The sequence below is a fragment of the Salvelinus fontinalis genome, chromosome 20 (genome assembly GCF_029448725.1).
Source record: "Salvelinus fontinalis isolate EN_2023a chromosome 20, ASM2944872v1, whole genome shotgun sequence".
Lineage (NCBI taxonomy): Eukaryota > Metazoa > Chordata > Actinopteri > Salmoniformes > Salmonidae > Salvelinus > Salvelinus fontinalis.
In genome coordinates, this window is record NC_074684.1 from 33,177,674 (window position 1) to 33,197,695 (window position 20,022).

The following is a 20,022-nucleotide window of genomic DNA, read 5'->3' on the forward strand; positions in this document are numbered from 1 at the left end:
AATACTTTTGCAAGGTACTGTATTTGTACTATTTTCTTCATTATCGAATAATAGTGAAGACATCAAAACTATGAAATAACACATATGGAATCATGTAGTAATCTTTTTTTTATTTTTTTTATTTTTACAAATCAACATATATTTTACATTTTAAATTCTTCAAAGTAGCCACCCGTTGCCTTGATGACAGCTTTGCACACTCTTGGCATTCCATCAACCAGATTCATGAGGAATGCTTTTCTAACAGTCTTGAAGGAGTTCCCACATGTACTGAGCACATACATTTATGAAGCATTGGAAAGCAGCATAATCTGTCACACCCTGGCCTTAGTATTCTTTGTTTTCTTTATTATTTTAGTTAGGTCAGGGTGTGACATGGGGAATGTTTGTGTTTTGTCTCGTTTTTGGTGGTTATATGGAAAAGGGGGTGTTGGGTTTAGTTTATGGGTTTGTGTTGAGTGAATGTTTCTAGGTATGTCTATGGTTGAGTGAATGTTCTAGGTATGTCTATGGTTGCCTGAGTGGTTCCCAATTAGAGACAGATGTCTTTCATTTGTCTCTGATTGGGAGCCATATTTTAGGCGGCCATGGGCATTATGTTTTTGTCAGGTCATTGTCTAGGTCTGTGTCTGTGTCTAGATTGCATGTTTGCATTTAGTTCTGTTCTAGCTTCACGGTCGTCTATTTGTTGTTTTGCTTCGTTCGTTTTCTCCTTAATAAAGATAAGATGTCTTTTTTACATGCTGCGCCTTGGTCCTCACTCTCTCCCATGGTCAATCGTGACATAATCACACAGAAAAAAAAGTATTGGACCTATTTATTTCAAATCAAACGTTATTTGTCACATGCTTTATAAATGCCATGACCCATTCCCTTTAAGGTGAATCACCATTTTCTTAAACCATTTCACTACCAGTGGGCAAAACTAGTTACAATGACATAAATATGACATCTTTTATGAAAAGCAAAGGACATCTTTATAATCTGGTTAGATGATAAGATAACAACCAACATAAACCAAAAAAGGACATCAGACTGTTAAATAGCCATCACTAGCCGGCTACCACCTGGCTACTTAACCATGGACCTAAGAGGCTACTGCCCTAAAGACTTCGAATCAATAGTCACTTTAATAATGTTAACATGCTTTACTCATCTCATATATATATACTGTATTCTATTCTACTGTATTTTAGTCTTCGCTACACCTGCAATAACATCTGCTAAATATGTGTGTGACCAATACATTTGATTTGATTTGATAACAGAGACCAGTTAGTTGCATTCTGGATATATGACATCTCAACCAGAAAAACAGTTTACAACAAGAAAATAACACAATTAAGATGGCATGTGCCAAAATGTGCCTGCTGGAATCTTGGAAAAGAATGGTGGGTTGGTATTGGAGGAGGTGACTGTAGGACGGTTCACTTCCAGGCTCTCTTTGATGCCGCGGACATCAGCAGTGGATAGGTTGGCTTTGAGGGAGAGCAGGGCCGAGATCTGCCTCCAACTGAGAAAGATGGAAGAGCAAAAAACCTAAGTTCATCAACAAAGTTCAAAACTGTCATTTTTTGTCCATTCTATTAATCAACTGGGCTCCGAAGTGGCGCAGCAGTCTAAGGCACTGGATCTCAATGCTAGAGGCGTCACTACAGACCCTGGTTCGTTTCCAGGCTGTATCATAACCGGCCGTGATTGGGAGTCCCATAGGGCGGCGCACAATTGGCCCAGCATCGTCCGGGTTTGGTCCAGGGTAGGCCATCATTGTAAATAAAAATGTGTTCTTAACTGAATTGCCTAGTTAAATAAAGGTTAAATATAATAAAAAATGTATTATGTTGCATCAACATGTTTTGACCATGCCAGTTGTCTACATTAAGTCATGCTAAGCTTGACAGGAAAGCCAGTATAAACAGAAGGACATTTTTGTAAAAAAAGGAGCAGAATAGTGGTAGAAAGAGTATCAAGACTACTGGACTAGCCCACTAGCAGAGGTGATATTACTGTTGACTGTAGTAGGACAGTACTACAGCAGTAGTATTAACGGTAGCAATAGTAACCATCAGTGGCAGTAGTTGTGTTAGTTCAGTAATAGTGATAGAGGAAGAAGTAATACAAATAGTAAAGCACTATAGCAGCTGTTGTAGCAACATTAGTAATAGTACTGCTCTGGTGTGTCTGGCATCTCTGCCTCTATACACTATAATGGGAATAGAGTGCCATTTGGGATGCTCTAGCCCTGGCCTGTATTTTTACACTGCACAGTGCTGGGGATAGCAGGGATTGCTGGCCGGTTCTAGACATCAGACAGGAGTCATATTACACCCCTTCTCTGTGTATCTCCCTCCCTCCCTCCATCCCTGTATTAGTACATGACATAAGAGATGCCTCATATTGTGTAGTCAGCCAGACACCTGAGATCCGCAGTGGAGGCCCTTGTTACCTAGGTTACCGCCCGGTGATACCTGACTTGCCCAGAGTTACCTCACTGCAACAACCCACCCCCCCCCCCCCCCCCCCCCACAGGGTTTCATTTTAAGATATTGTGAGAGAATTAGAGGGAAGATAAGGAGATAATTGGATTCACTAAGGATCAGCTATGGCTTGTATTTATAAATCAGCAAGGCATTCATTGTCAACTAGAAATCAAAAAGCCTTTATTTCAATTTGGCTTATATTCACAAATATAATTCAATATTTTTAAAGGTGTGGCTCAGGTACCAGTGAGTCATTCTCTGAGTTCTATTTCCATTCTCCGTGTTCTATTTTCATTCTCCGTGTTCTTAATTTCATTCTCTGTGTTCTATTGTCATTCTCCGTGTTCTATTTTCATTCTCTGTGTTCTATTTTTATTCTATGTGTTCTTCTTTCACCCTCTGTGTTCTATTTTCATTCTCTGTGTTCTATTTCCATTCTCTGTGTTCTTCTTTCACCCTCTGTGTTCTATTTTCATTCTCTGTGTTCTAGTTTCATTCTCTGTGTTATATTTTCATTCTCTGTGTTCTAGTTTCATTCTATGTGTTCTAGTTTCATTCTATATGTTCTATGTTCATTCTCTGTGTTCTATTTAAATCCTATGAGTGTGAACAACATCATGGAAGGAAGAGTTTAGACAAAGCAGATGGCAAAGAAAGTGCAAGCAGAGATGTTGAGATCAAATTTGGCCCAAACAGCTGTGTTCAGCAGGATTAAGGCCAAGTTGATCTTTGACCACACAACTTTTATAATGGCGTTGCTGCTTATGTGAAATATGAAAGATATACATGCAGACATGCCTTTTACACTTGGCCAACCCCACATTTAATCTGAGGGACTCATTTTATGTTAGTCCTGCGTCATGTGACTGAGGTACTGTGAAAGTTGTACCAGGTCATGTCATTGGGATACTGTAAATGTAGTACCAGGTTATGTGATTATGTGAATGTACTGTAGGTAAACTCTCCATCTATGTCTTTAGCCTTGTGTGGAGGATCTGTCTGTCTGTCTCACCTAAGGTCTGGGAAGTCCCTAGCCAGGGTGACGATCTCCAGCTGGATGCTTCCTGGGTCCTGCAGTCTGACCACCTCCGCCATTTTAGGGAGGACCTCACTCAGCCAGCTTATTTTGGACCCCTGTGGACAGTGGATAGGTAAGATTATGCATACTTTCATATATTTAATGTCTTCCATTTACTGTATTATTGCATTAAAATGTATAATTTACTGTATTGAGATGTGTACATTCACTTTAAATAAAGTTAGATTTGATACTAATATCTATTGAGTGCCTAAATAAATAGAAGTTTAGGGGAATCACACCACAGCTACAGTTTATGATACATGGGTGATTTTATTTAGAAACTCGGCCTGGAGTCTGCCAAGTCATAACATGACCCAGATGGTGGTAGTTTTGAACCGCTTTCCATGATGGGCTACAGAAAAGGCTCTCATGCATTCCAGTGGGCTTAGTCTAACTTGGGAGAACAACTTTACAACCAAAAGAACACTATATATAAAGTGCCAGTCAAAGGTTTGGACACACCTACTCATTCAAGGGTTTTTCTTTATTTTTTACTATTTTCTAATAGTGAAGACATCAAAACTATTACATAACACATATGGAATAATGTAGTAACCAAAAAAGTGTTAAACAAATCAAAATATATTTTATACTTGAGAATCTTCAAAGTAGCCACCCTTTATCTTGATGACAGCTTTGAAATACAGAAAAACCCTGGAATGAGTAGGTGTATCCAAACTCATGACTGGTACTGTACGTCTCTAGCTTAAATTTACCTTTTGATGGGGATTTTGTTATTATGTTACTAGGGGGTTAATTTGTTGTTTAAATTCTTTATTCCTTTGTTATTCTTTATGCATCATAATCATTTTAAATAAAACAATTCTTAGGATAAATGTTTTGAAGTGTGTGTTTGAGTTGGTTTTGTGTGTATAATGCTATTACTTTCATGTGTTTGTGAACACACACGCTCAAGCTATATTAACTGCAATATGAGGTGGGTGTGTGTGTGCGTCTTCAGTGCTTACCGCTTCAGTAAAGTAGGTGCTCAGTTTGCTGCTGTCTTCAGCCAGTAATTTGGCTGCTGCCTCCTGCTGCTCCTTGTTCTTCAGCCTCATCTTCCTCTTCATCATCCTCTTCACATACTCCACCATCATCTCCATGTGGAGTCGGCCCAGCAGCTCCTACACACACACACACACACACACACACACACACACACACACACACACACACACGTCACTGTGTGTGTAGTCACTGTGTGTGTACGTGTCTTTGTTTTCACACATCTGTTGGCGTGTGTGTGAGTGTAAACGTACCTCCATACAGATGGGTTTGAGGTCTGTGAATTGCTGCATGTGTCTGTCCAGTGTCCCCAGAACTTTATCCAGTACCATCTGACCCCCAGTAAACCAGGCCTGCGTCCACAGCCTATGGTACAGCACCTGAGGAGACAGGAAGTCATGGAGAGGTCAATATCTGACCTTGAAGCAGTTGACACCAGTGGTCAGAACATGGTCGGTGACACGGATGTGAAAACTTTGCAGGTGTACTGCCGTAACAACTTCATATTAGTTCAAGTTAAAATCAGTTCCCTCTCTATTCCACTAATTTGTAAAAAATTTGAATAAAACAAATTTGTTTTATTAATAATATGCATCAACTGTTTCATCACAACTGAAGAGCAAAGTAAAAACATTATGGAGAATAACATAGACAATCTGTAACCCACAAAGATGGTCCAGGCCATGTGATTTGAGTGGTCACTTGGATGACCACATTGTACCATTGTAACCTACAATCACACTTTGCACCTCAAATATTGTGGCCTTGATAATGATGGTCGGAAACCATTTAGGAGGGAATTCTCCTGAAGGCTTATATTTATTCTACTTCCTTAGTACCATTAGGTTAGATAAGAAGAACGAAGGTTCACAGAAAACAAATAAAGCACCTCCAGCTCAATGCCCATGTGTGACCTACTTGTTGTGTGTATGTACGGACACGTACAGTGCATTCCGAAAGTATTCAGAGCCCATTACTTTTTCCACATTTTGTTACGTTACAGCCTTATTGATTAAATAATGTATATGGTTGAAAGATAATGATTAAATAATTCCACACCGAAACCTTATAACTGTATGAAATTGATTAGAATCATAAAATTATAATCTGATGATGTGTGTAGTTTTAGTCAGAATTAGGTTAAACACTGTATATGTATAGTGGAAAAACACAGACTGTCTGAGCAAGGCGTAGCTCAGGATTTGAACTTGTATGGGGGGGAGGGGGGGGGGGGGGCGAAGAAAGATACCGAGAACAGTTAGACTGTGCTTGAACCAACCTGGCAGGAACTGAGAAAACTTATGAGGACAGGGAGGATTTCTCAAGGTTTCTCTAATCTCGGGGGGAATGGAATTGTCGGCAGGGTAGGCATACACAGTGGTGAGAACCATGAAGAAGAATACAACTCACATACTGTTTGTGTGTATGTATGTGCGTAGGATATCTACTGTTTGTGTGGAAGTATGTGTGCAGCTATAAAATGGATGTCTTTGTATTCTTGACTTTAGAGCGCTCTCATGAATAAACATTTGACTATTGTAGGCTGGGCCTCTGTCTGTTTTCATTTCAACCAGTATCTTATCAATTCTGGGTTGCAGACTGAGTAGTTAATTGAAGTTCAGTTTATGATCATTGAGAACATAATTCTCTTAACACTTATTCTAAAATGGATTCAATAATTTCCCCCCTCATCAATCTACACACAATTACCAATAATGACAAAGCAAAAACTGCTTAAATTGATCAAAATGTTTTTTTTCCCTTTCAATCTACACACAATACCCCATATTGACAAAAAACGGAAATATCAAATTTATATAAGTATTCAGACCCTTTACTCAGCACTTTGTTGAAGCACATTTGGCAGCGATTACAGGCTCAAATCTTCTTTGGTATGACGCTACAAGCTTGGCACACCTGTATTTGGGGAAGTTTCTCACCCAAAAATTTTTTGTTGCTTTTTGCAGATCCTTTCAAGCGTCGCTGCACAAGTATTTTCAGGTCTTTCTAGAGATGTTCGATCGGGTTCAAGTCCGGGCTGTGGCTGGGAGACTCAAGGACATTCAAAGAATTGTCCCGAAGCCCCTCCTGCGTTGTCTTGGCTGTGTGCTTAGGATCGTTGTCCTGTTGGATCCTGAATCTTCACCCCAGTTTGAGGTCCTGAGCGTTCTGGAGCAAGTTTTCATCAAGGATCTCTCTGTACTTTGCACCGTTCATCTTTCCCTTAATCCTGACTAGTCTTCCAGTCCATGCCACTGAAAAACATCCCCACAACATGTTGCTGCCACCACCATGCTTCACCGTAGGGATGGTGCCAGGTTTCTTCCAGACGTGACGCTTGGCATTCAGGCCAAAGAGCTCAATCTTGGTTTCATCAGACCAGAGAATCTTGTTTCTCATGGTCTGAGAGTCTTTAGGTGCCTCCAAGAGGGCTGTCATGTGCCTTTTACTGAGGAGTGGCTTCCGTCTGGTTGGTGTGGAGTGCTGCAGAGATGGTTATCCTTCTGGAAGATTCTCCCATCTCCACAGAGGAACTCTGGAGCTCTGTCAGAGTGACCATTCTGACTTTGGTCATCTCCCTGACCAAGGCCCTTCTCCCCGATTGCTCAGTTTGGCCGGGCGGCCAGCTCTAGGAGCATTCTTGGTGGTTCTAAACTTCTTCCATTTAAGAATGATGGAGGCCAATGTGTTCTTGGGGACCTTCAATGCTGCAGAAATGTGTTAGTACCCTTCCCCAGATCTGTGCCTTGACACAATCCTGTCTCGGAGCTCTACAGATAATTCCTTTGACCTCGTGGCTTGGTTTTTGGACTGTCAACTGTGGGACCTCATATAGACGTTTGTGTGCCTTTCCAAATCATGTCCAATCAATTTAATTTACCACAGGTGGACTCCAATTAAGTTGTAGAAACCTCTCAAGGATGATCAATGGAAACAGGATGCACCTGAGCTCAATCTTGAGTCTCATAGCAAAGGTTCTGAAAACGTATAAATAAGGTATTTCTGTTTTTTTATAAATTTGCACACATTTTCGCGTATTCACAAAGGGGTATTGTGTGTAGATTAATGAGGGAAACATGTAATTTAATCTGTTTTAGAATAAGGCTGTAACGTAACAAAATGCAGAAAAAGACAAGAGGCCTGAATACTTTCCGAATGCACTGTACGTGTAACTGACAGATACATTTAAAAACATGAACATGTAGTGTGTGTATGTAAATTGTAAAGTATTTTGTCTGCAATGTATTTTTCATTATATGTCGGACCCCAGTAAGACTAGCTGTCGCCGTCGGCTAATAGGGACCCTAATGAGTCAAAATGAAACCAATCAAAGGTAGTGGAAACATTCCAGTGATCTGACTCCCAATAGCTGTTTTGTTGTTTTCCTCTTCTTAAACAGATAACTAGCTGTTATAAAGGCAAATTCTATTTTCTTCCATTTCGTTTCAATGTTGTTGTATTTTTGTCAAGTTGTTGGTATTATAATATGTCCTTTTTTAAAATATATATAAAGTACAATTCTGCACATTCAATAATACCTCATTTAAACGCAACTTTACGTTAAGGACATATGACATACTTATTCTTATTCTAAAATTAATTCATAAAGAAAATCCTCATCAATCTACACACAATACCCTACAATGACAAAGTAAAAATAGGTTTTAAACATTTTTGCAAATGTATTAAATTTTTTTAACTGAAATACCTTATTTACATAAGTATTGAGACCTTTTGCTATGAGATTCAAAATTGAGCTCAGGTGCATCTTGTTCCCCTTGATCATCCTTGAGATGTATCTAAAACTTGATTGGATTGCGCCGACAGATATGGCAGCTCTGCTTCTAGCTCCTTAGCAACTTTGCAGTATTTCGTTTTTTTGTGTGATATTTATTACATTATTAGCCCAGAATTTTTTTTGTGTTACAGCCGGAAAGAACTTTTGGATATCCGAGTGGCGGCAACTCCTCAGCATTACGGCCTAGAATACGACTTTCCCGAATTGGATCCTTTGTTCATACCCCCCAGGGCAATTTAACTTATTCCAGAGGCAGCTCCGAAACACCACCGGCAGAGAAGAGGTATTCAGAGTGGACTTCTAGTCTGACTCAGGAGACGTGCACACCATCCACCGCTTCCGAGTATATATAGCGCAGTTCAACGAACCACCTCTGCAACACACACACTCTCGTATTGATTGTAGGATATGCTATCAGTTTGCCCACAGTGGAATGTGGGCAAACTGCCCACCTTGATGTCAAAACAGAGTTTGTTTTCCGGTCATGAGGGGATAGCGGATAAAATAAACTGGATTGATTGACGAGTCCAAAACCAAAAGGAAACTACATTGGAACTATTACACGTGCGGAAATAAGTCCGTAGAGCTAAATAAAAATAAAGTTATTTGAATATGTTGGTAACCCGTTGTATAAAAGTGATAATGCCCTCGAAGCCGACATCGTCTCAGGCCTAAAAACACCCTTGTCAATATATCCTCCAAACACTGGCTTCTCATATGGAACGCCGTTTGGGTCTTTGCGTGTCAAAAACAATACATGTCAAATAACACTATTTGACGCGTCAAATACGTTTATAATTTGACACGTCAAATAACACAATTCTATTATAGAATGCTGTGTGTGCTGAACGTTCACGTGCAAGCCAAGCTCCACCACTACGACAGTAGCACTGTCAAAGCTGTACAAAAAATAAAAGTCTGCAAACAAGCACACAGTGTGACATACCTGCCACGAACGATGAGGTTACAATACTGTGTTGGTAATAAGGCATTATTTTTTCAACCGAATGGGGAAAACGTCTGTGTGAGCATTTGAAATAAGATCAGGATCAAACTGATCAGGATCAAACTGATTTTGCTTATATCTTTGATACAGATGTTATTAGCAACTTCTGCGGTAGCTAGCTTGACTGGTACAATGAATGTGGCTCAATTCAGTGGTTTCAGAGTCCCGCAATAAGAGCTACGATGCTAATGTTCTCTGGTTGTCACTGAGTAGACTGATACCCCATGTCATTGATCCACAATGCATAGGTAAGGCTGTACAGTGAAATAAGTATGCCCCCAATGCAATTCTACAGCCTAATACATCCAGTGTGATTTCAACAGATGTGTCAAATTAATGAATTATTGTATTTTGTTGAATTTATATAACAACATTCAAACCTTGTTTAGCATGGTTTATTCAATTATGGCATAATTCCACTATTTGTATTAATTTGCATCACTGTCAATGACAGACTAGCGAACTGCTAATTCCACTATTGTGGCTAATCCTTATTGTGGCTAATCCTTATTGTGGCTAATCCTTATTGTGGCTAGCTTCATATAGGTTGGTCCGACCACCATTAATCAAATAAGAACTATATTTTGCAACAGCTAATGGGGATCCTAATAAAATACCAACATTATAAATTAGGGCTATTTTAGATGATGAAACCTAGCTAGACAGTTAGCCAGCTAACTATAGCTACTGAAACAGATTATGTAGTTTTGCTTTGTTTTTGGGGAAGAACTTTGTTTGCATCCATCAGCTAGCTAGCTTTTTTATGACCAGCACTGTCCAGAGTTTGGGGAAGTGTGTCTGCGCTCGTGCAGCAGTGGCGGGTGCGCGAGACAAAACTATACCAGCATCATAGCATACGTGTCGGTGAATCGTTATGACATATGAAATACGAGTGAAAGTGTAATCAATGTGTAATAACTACGTAAAAAATGTATAAACATGTTAAATTATTATGTGATGTGCAGTCATATTCAGGTCCTGATTGGTCAACAAACTTATTTGACATGTCAAATATTGTTATTTGACGTGTATATTTTTTGACATGCAAAGACCCAAAACGGCATTCCATATTCTCTGACATTATCACTTATTTGTAGCATACATAACCATTATAAACGAAACAACGTCAAAGACAGTCTGCAACAAGACAGTGGACTTCAGGAAACAGCAGAGGAAGCACGCCCCGATCCACATTGACGGGACCGCAGTGGAGAAGGTGGAAGCGGCAGCGGCATCATCCTGTTGGGATGTTTTTCAGCGGCAGGGACTGGGAGACTAGTCAGGATCGAGGGAAAGACGAACAAAGCAAAGCACTTCGGTGGCTTCGGGACAAGTCTCTCAAGTAACTCGTTGCTAAGGCAAAATCATCTAATTTGAGAAAGGTTGTCTGGGATTTTGAACTAGATGCCAAAAGTGAACCAAATTAACGGAGCAGATGTGACGTTGTACATTGGAGTATTGCTAGACTATTATGTTTGGTGTCTCTGCTGTCACGTGTAGCCTACCCTGAGCTCCTCATGTATGGGGCCGGTGAAGTATCCGTAGCCACAGTCTCTCAGGTCTGCCAAAGTGGACATACAGCTTGTCTTGGTCTCTTCTGGGATTGACTCATCTCTTCTCACTATGAAGTCTCTGTAAAGGAGGATTCAATGTCATGACATCAATGTTGGATTTATGAAGTCAAATAAGAGGTTGGGAGGATCGGAGGGATAGAATGACAATGGCAGTTCAAAGATCCTTTCAAATATCGAGCTGACAAGGTCAAAATCTGTCGTTCTACCCCTGAGCAAGGCAGAAATGTTCCCCCGGGTGCCAATGACGTGGATGTCGATTAAGGCAGCCCCTCGCAGCTCTCTGATTCAGAGGGGTTGGGTTAAATGCGGAAGACATATTTTCAGTTGAATGTTTTCAGTTACAACTGACCTTTCCCTTTTCTGGTGTGTCTAAAAGTAGGTAGATAAGTAGAACAAATGATTCAACTTTAGATTATGAGACTGCATGCATGTATATCAAGACTGTTTCATGACCTTGGGGATTAGTAGAAACAAAAAGCATTTATGAAATGCTTATTTAGTGCTTATGAATAGTTTATGTAAGGATTATACATGTGTTATGAAGCTCATGTGTAGCTAGCTACCCTTCAAATACCAAGCAAATTAACACAGAAAATGTGATTTCATGAAACAAATGACTTGGTGAAATGAACAACAGTTGTTGGCCTACCTGAATTGTTCAATGTTAACCAGGTTAGCTTTCACGACTGCCTGAGTGTTCTCCCGTCTTCCCTTCACAAATTCTTCAAGAGATCTCTTATAGCTGCAAATATACATTGTACAAAATGTCATCATGTATCTCCAGGTTCTTTTTCATTATGTCAGTAAAATGTTGAATAATAACACTGCAGTACATATTCCTCATTTATGCAACAGGTGGGTCTAGTCCTGAATGCTAATGGGGGTTAAAACGGCATTTCAGCCGGTGTATATTCCACAAGTTACCACCAGTGAAATCTATGACTTTAAAATGCCTATTTACTCTGTTCCATCTGACTGCGCAGTCCACTGTCTCATCAGCCCAGCCAAGCAAATAAAAAGCAGACATTATGTCACATCTCTTTTTAGACTAACATTTAGTTTTCAACAGCGGAGATTTGTATAAACCTTGCTGTCTGTCTCGCCGACATTTGCAAAATTGTTTCAATATTCAAATTCGATCTCCAGCTGTCCCATAGTAATGAACGAGTCAGAACGAGACAGACAGGCAGGCAGCGTTTCTTAGCCAGTCGAAATTATGTATCAGATGGCATAATTTTTAAAGATATATACAAAGAAATGTCAATTGAAAAAAGGTAAAAACGAAATGAAGTGCAGCTAGTTTGCTGTCTTTCCAGCTTCAGTTTGAAGTGATTGTGTTAGCTGTGTTGTTGGCTAGCTCCTCTGAACAACAGTGCCCTGACGAGTGAACACATTTTTTATGCCAGCCGAAATCGCGCCTCATTAGCTAATTGTTATGGATGTATCCAAATAAATGTCACCTGAAAACAGCTTAGACAAATGCAAATATAGATACTTTGCTGTTACTCTGGCTTTTTGACGCGACTGTAAGTTAGCTGTAGTTGACTAGCTAGCAAGCAAGGGATAAGAACATTGCCAGCCAGTATGGCAATGGAACATTTAGAATGAGCAACTGTCCATAGATACAGAACAAAGAGACTGAACAACTGGGTTGCGTCCATAGATACAGAACAAAGAGACTGAACAACTAGGTTGCGTCCATAGATACAGAACAAAGAGACTGAACAACTAGGTTGCGTCTCTGGCAACCGAACTGATAGAATGAACGTCCAGCCAGCTTGGGTAGCAACCTTAGATTTGTGTCGGGACTATATCTTGTGGAAGGATGAAATAGTATGAATAAATTAATAAAAATAAAGTTATTTGAATATGTTGGTAACCCGTTGTATAAAAGTGATAATGCCCTCGAAGCCGACATTGTCTCAGGCCTAAAAACACCCTTGTCAATATATCCTCCAAACACTGGCTTCTCATATGGAACGCCGTTTGGGTCTTTGCGTGTCAAAAACAATACATGTCAAATAACACTATTTGACACGTCAAATAACACAATTCTATTATAGAATGCTGTGTGTGCTGAACGTTCACGTGCAAGCCAAGCTCCACCACTACGACAGTAGCACTGTCAAAGCTGTACAAAAAATAAAAGTCTGCAAACAAGCACACAGTGTGACATACCTGCCACGAACGATGAGGTTACAATACCGTGTTGGTAATAAGGCATTATTTTTTCAACCGAATGGGGAAAACGTCTGTGTGAGGATTTGAAATAAGATCAGGATCAAACTGATCAGGATCAAACTGATTTTGCTTATATCTTTGATACAGATGTTATTAGCAACTTCTGCGGTAGCTAGCTTGACTGGTTTGACATGTCAAATATTGTTATTTGACGTGTATATTTTTTGACATGCAAAGACCCAAAACGGCATTCTATATTCTCTGACATTATCACTTAATTGTAACATACATATCCATTATAAACGAAACAAGGTCAAAGACAGTCTGCAACAAGACAGTGTAGATAGAACACCAAGGTTGAATTACCAACTTTTCCCAGGAAAAAGGTCATGTAGAATTATGCTATTTGTCTGTGTGGCTTTGAAACCAGAACACAGTAAGCTAATTGAATGGCTTTGAGCATGATGCTGGATATCAACGTGCATGTTCATCAGTAAAATATTAGATTGGACAGGCCTAAGCCAAACCATTCAAACTTAATGGAAAAAGTGATTTGTTTTTAAAAAGAAACTTGGTGATTAAGTTCAGATGAACAATGGAAAAGTAAATGTTCAAATACGACAGGATATGTTCATTAAGGCACATAACCAAAATGTTTTGCAATGGAAAAGGAAAATCAGTGTTACTTATTGGACAAGTCCAGGTAGTCTCTCTCTGTTTCAGTCTGTTTCAGTCCATTTGGTGCGTAAGGAACACGACCCAGTGGTCAGAGCAATGAGAAATGGATATACTACCTTATCAAGAAGCTGTCCAGCTGACATAGGATTCTCTGGGCTTTAGCCTCACTGCCCAGAATAGTCCTGGCCTCTCTCATGGCCCCATCAACAGCCTAGTAAACAGAACAACATACAGTATTAGCACATACAACCTGACCCTGTACAGTCAACATAGCTTAGAGCAGGGATGGCATTAATTCCATGTCAACTCAATTCAGTGTAGAAACGTATGAAATTCAGTGCATTTATTAAATACTTCTGATTTGTGGTGCTCATTGTTTTGAAAATATCAGACCAACTTTGGTTTTGGAGGGTAATGTCAGTTTAAATAGATTTTTGTCAAGGTTGACATGTTAATATGAAGCTTGTAAAAAACCATGCGGGAGAAAAAGCTACTTCATATCTGTAGTATGAAAACAAAGAAGAACATGTTCAGGTCAAAGACAGAGTAGGGCTGAACGCAGAAAAGTACTAGAAGAAGTAGTAGTAATCCAATAGGTTTCAACCTGTATGATGTCAATGGCCAGAGGATAGAAGCAGTACCCGTCAATGAGTTCTGGACTCTTTCCACTGAGCCAACCCTCCTCCTCCTTACTGAGAGCATTGGAGAACCAGGTCCTGAGTTTACTCTGAAAACAACATAGCACAGGTCCTCACGAGTCTGTAAGCTTGACACTACGGTTCTGAAAGACAGTCCATGCAACATTATAAAATAGTACATTATTTCTAATTCTAAAGCACTCTGAAAGTAGACTGGTCCCAGATATGTTTGTACTATCTTGCCAAACCCTATGGTCATTAACACACCATAGTAGTTGGCAAGACAGCACAAACAGATCTGGGACCAGGCTACTCTGAAAGGATGGTCTAGAAGTCTACAATTGGATTTAGCCTGTTCATTGGATTTAGCTGTTTCTGGCATCCTGTTTACCTCTTTTTGTAGTAGATACTGCTCCTCCAATGTTGTGAGATCCTTCTCAGATAAAAGAGTTCCCAAAGACTCCATGTTGATGTGCCCCTCAAGGTCTTTGTGTTTTAAGATGTCACTGAAACAGATATAAAAAGGGTATAACATGTTGTAAATGACCTCATGTCATTGATAGAAACCATATGAGACATCTCAGAAACACTCAAAGACTGTACAAGGCAGGAGGATAATGTAGAAAAACTTCAGCTATCAGCTACGCAAAATATGCAGCATTTTAGTTTGCAGACAATTTAGAAAAAGGGGAACTAGCCTTTTTTCAGGATGTTCAGGATGTTATTTTAAATGGTACCTGACCCTGAAAATAGTGAGCATCTTAGCATCTGCCACAAACAGTAGTGGCTTCCCACTAGGCACAGACGTTAGTTCAACATCTGGTTTGATTTACATTTGGTTGAGTTGTCAACTACCGTCAATTCAATGTGAAATCAACCAAAAATGTCACTCTGTAGTTGGATTTTGTATAAATTTGGGTGAGAACGAAATTCTATTAAGTTGAAGACTTTTTGGAAATCCAAACAGTTTTCCACGTTGATTCAACCAGTGTTTGCCCAGTGGGATGGTTCCAGGAAGAGGAAGTAGAGGTTAACAAGCCCTTCAAGAATCCAGGGCAACTGCCCTCCCATTTCCCACTTACTTTGGATAGTAATTGTTCACCCAGCAGAGGAGGTAGTTACAGTCATCCACATCGAGCCCAGAGCGGGCCAGTTCCGTTAACCTTGCTGAGAACTTCTGATGGTAAAGTCTCACATACAAGTTGCACACGTCAAAGTCTGGGGGGTAGCAGTCCCTTATGTCCCTGGCCACCCTGAGAATGGTCTCCTTCAGGTGCTTGCCCATCCTACATACCTCCCTTTTCATGGACGTTGACAGGCTGTCCACACTGCTAACGCTAATATTGTCCTCCTCCACTGCCGCATTCCTCATTCGAGATTCCACCATTTTTTCAAGCAGGGTGTCGTGAGTGTGCCGGGACTGGTGTGGCCTCCACACGGGGGCCTCGCTGCTGCCCTCGGGCCGCCCTTCCCATTGCTGGTCCTTCTCTTCCAGCAGCGTTATGGTTTCCACCGCACTCCGAAGTATCTCTAGGTGTTCTCCTGAGGGTGTGGAACTAAAGGTGGTGTGAACTGCCATCCATAAGTGGAGCAGCAGGGTTTCATAGTCTTTTTGGAGCATGTCTTTATCGTCCTCGTTGCAAACCTGAACCAACCCCTCTACTGTCATGGTTTCTTGGCCAAAGAGCTTGTCCTCTCGCAAAAGCAACTGCTGGCATGCCTCCACCAAGAGATTTTCCTTTAGGTTCTCCAGAAAGTCCATAATCACCTCTGAAAAAAAACAAGTAGAATTCAGGTGAATGGTGATTACATATCACAGACCACGAAGTACAGTAATTGAATAGTTATTTTAGTGCAGTCTGTACTTAACAATGAATGGTGACACATACATATATATACTGTATATATTGTGGCAATAATTTCTCATGGTGAAAGAAAATATAATATGACTGATTTCTTTCATTTAGAGTTCCTCTTTAAGGATGATAAATATGACAAATCAATATATTGAGCTAGTAGGCTAGTACTTCATACAGGCTACTTCATAGTATATGTATCATATCCGGCAAAAGTTTGAACACACCTACTCATTCAAGGGTTTTTCTTTATTTTTACTATTTTCTACATTGTAGAATATGAAATAACTATGAAATAACACATATGGAATCATGTAGTTACCAAAAATGTTACAATTGTTCAACAAATCAAAATATATTTTAGATTCTTCAAAGTAGCCACCCTTTGCCTTGATGACTTTGCACACTCTTGGCATTCTCTCAACCAGCTTTATAAGGAATGCTTTACCAACAGTCTTGAAAGAGTTCTCACATATGCTGAGCACTTGTTGACTGCCTTTCCTTCACTCTGCGTTCCAACTCATCCCAAACCATCTCAGTTGGGTTGAGGTCAGGTGATTGTGGAGGCCAGGTCATCTGATGCAGCACTCCGTCACTCTCCTTCTTGGTCAAATAGCCCTTACAAAGCCTGAAGGTGTGTTAGGTCATTATCCTGTTGAAAGACAAATGATAGTCCCACTAAGCGCAAACCAGATAGGATGGCGTATCGCTGCAGACTGCTTTGATAGCCATACTGGTTAAGTGTGCCTTGAATGCTAAATAAATCACTGACAGCAAAGCACCCCACACCATCACACCTCCTCCTCCCTGCTTCACGGTGGGAACCACACATGCAGAGGTCATCTGTTCACCTACACTACGTCTCACAAAGATGTGCTGGTTGGAACTAAAAATCTAACATTTGGACTCATCAGACCAAAGGACACATTTCCACCAGTCTAATGTCCATTGCTCTTGTTTCTTGGCCCAGGCAAGTATCTTCTTCTTATTGATGTCCTTTAGTAGTGGTTTCTTTGCAGTAATTTGACCATGAAAGCTTGATTCACGCAGTCTCCTCTGAACAGTTGATGTTGAGATGTGTCTGTTACTTGAACTCTATGAAGCATTTATTTGGGCTGCAATTTCTGAGGCTGGTAACTCTAATGAACTTATCCACTGCAGCAGAGGTAACTCTGGGTCTTCCTTTCCTGTGGCGGTCCTCATGAGAGCCAGTTTCATCATAGCGCTTGATGTGACTGCACTTGAAGAATCTTTCAAAGTTCTTGACATTTTCCAGATTGACTGACTTTCATGTCTTAAAGTAATGACTGTTATTTCTCTTTGCTTATTTGAGCTGTTCTTGCCATAATATGGACTTGGTCTTTTACCAAATAGGGCTATCTTCTGTATACCCCCCATATCTTGTCACAACACAACTGACTGTCTCAAACGCATTAAGAAGGAAAGAAATCCCAAATATGAACTTTTAACAAGGCACACCTGCTAATTGAAATGCATTCCAGGTGATTACCTCATGAAGCTGGTTGAGAGAACGCCAAGAGTGTGCAAAGCTGTCATCAAGGCAAAAGGGGGCTACTTTGAAGAATCTCAAATATAAAGTATATTTTGATTTGTTTAACACTTTTTTAGTTAATACATGATTCCATATGTGTTATTTTATAGTTTTGATGTCTTCACTATTATTCCACAATGTAGAAAATAATAAAAAATTAAGGGAAACCCTTGAATAAGTAGGTGTGTCCAAAACATTGATTAACCTTAAAGTAGGCTATAGCCTATATAAATTATGCACACATTCTGACATCTGAGAGAACGCTGAATATAACTTCTGACCACTTAATACTGTAGCTAAATATACCTGTTTGAGGAGGATTGCTCTCCGCTATGGGTTTGGGGCTCCGTGGACTTGGCACAAACCCTAGTATTTTGGGCATTTTCAGTTTATGCCTAAACCTCTCATGTACTATTTTGGGACTGCCCTCCATTGCAGGTGATAGATTAACAGTCGCTGCCACCGAGTCGTGTCCAACCGCACCCATTTCCTCTGTGAAAATCATATATCACTTATCAAACCACACCTTACTTTTCATTGTGGAACGGCGAAAATCAGGCAAACAAATTGGATAGGAAGTTATAGGCTACAATAGTGGGTTCCCGTTATAAGATAGGCATAACTGAACACACGGTTCCTATAAAAACTATTTCACCGCAGGCGCATTTTGCGCAAAATAATGTTGAAGTTCTCTCTCTTATAGCCGAAGTTGAAGCTTGCTTTGCCAAATCAAAACCACACAGGCAGACACATATTTTTTGTTATTTAATATTTAATAACGTGCCCAAAAAGGTGCACAAAGACCAATAAAAATGTGCCTACCTTTCATGCTCTCAGAACATTCGGGAACCTACTCGTAACCTAATAGTGACAGATAGACCTGTAGACAAGGCTTTATTGAAATCGATTGCTGTACAGAGGGCGGAGACAATTGCGTAGATAGCCTACATTTGACAGACGACTGCTATTTATCATTGTCAAAGACAATAATTTGCAATACTTTACAAAACTTTATGTATCATTAGGAAAACATACATTTGAATGTCATTCTTATGAGACACTTGCAGATAAAATGTAAATCATTCTGAGAATAACAACATTGATGTTATTGTTCGGACTGTCCCTCCCACATAAATTGCATCAAATATTAAAAAGACCACATTTAATATTCCCCTCGTCATTTCCCACTCCACTCTTCAATCTCATCTTCCAATGTGATGAAAGTCAACCTCTTACAAAATCACTTGACAAATGTGAAATGATCACATGCTGTATATTACAACCACTAAAAATGAAATCCTATTATTTAGAATGTGCTGTATATCATAGTAGTAGTGGGCATCAACAAAAGGCTATTCATATCTATTAATACATTACAACCTTTGCATATTGTAGGCTATTTATATATGTGTTATGCTATAAGTATTTATCTTACCTTTAATCTTCCTCGGTCTTCTGGGTAGTATGTGGAGAGCAGAAAACTTCATTGTGAATAGCCAAATGAACAACGCTTGCAGCAGCGCTTCAATATCACCCTCTAGTCAAGACTGAAGAACTCCACTGTGTCAGCTGTTTATATTAATTGCCCACGGATCTGAGCGTTTCTCTTTGTGCGCATGGTAGGGGGATACCATGGGCCTTTCTGGAGGAAGGCATTTCCCCCTTCAGTTTCTATTTATCTTAATTTGCTTCCCTGCTTTCCACTCACTGCAATTGCCTCACCTTTTCCCAAAAGGAAAATAATGTATACCTTAAAGAGGCAATCTGGGATTCCAACAACCAGAAAGCGGCCACCCTGACACTTTTTGGTAAACAGTTGGTGCTGGAGAAACGTTACCATTCTCAGATTCATTGACATAGCTCAACATGAGATCAAAATGATAGTTTGAACCATGTTTTAAAGATACACAATGTTTGTTTACAGTTTACAAACATTGGAGTAAAAAACAAGCTTATATTTTGGGTTGTGAAAGAATAAGACTAAATTCAACTAAGCTGGTAAGGCTTATTTATATCATTCAATAATCAATGGCTATATATCATTCATTTAAAAGTCCCAAAAAGGATGTACCAATCACATATGGCCTCATTTTTAGTATAAATTAGAGCATGACATTTTCCAATAGACAGAATTACACAACTGCATTGTTGTATGTTCTGTGTGGAGTGCAA

The 20,022-nt window shown here is 39.8% G+C and overlaps 1 protein-coding gene across 2 annotated transcripts; it reads right to left on the bottom strand.

Moving 5' to 3' along the window:
* Window positions 1–799: 799 nt before the first annotated feature.
* Window positions 800–19,412, bottom strand: LOC129817753 (tumor necrosis factor alpha-induced protein 2-like). 2 transcript variants are annotated; one of them, XM_055873280.1, is made up of 12 exons: window positions 19,286–19,412; window positions 18,157–18,342; window positions 15,525–16,212; window positions 14,834–14,948; window positions 14,409–14,531; window positions 13,921–14,015; window positions 11,595–11,687; window positions 10,877–11,003; window positions 4,821–4,946; window positions 4,530–4,685; window positions 3,493–3,614; window positions 800–1,513 (listed from the first exon to the last, which is right to left on the bottom strand). In XM_055873280.1, exons 1-12 carry the CDS (start codon window positions 19,335–19,337, stop codon window positions 1,342–1,344), a joined length of 2,055 nt encoding a protein of 684 aa, XP_055729255.1. In that variant the 5' UTR covers window positions 19,338–19,412; the 3' UTR covers window positions 800–1,341. The 2 variants fall into 2 exon arrangements, with proteins under 2 accessions (XP_055729255.1, XP_055729256.1); XM_055873281.1 differs by lacking the exon at window positions 18,157–18,342 and having other exon boundaries at window positions 19,286–19,411.
* Between the last annotated feature and the right edge of the window lie 610 nt (window positions 19,413–20,022).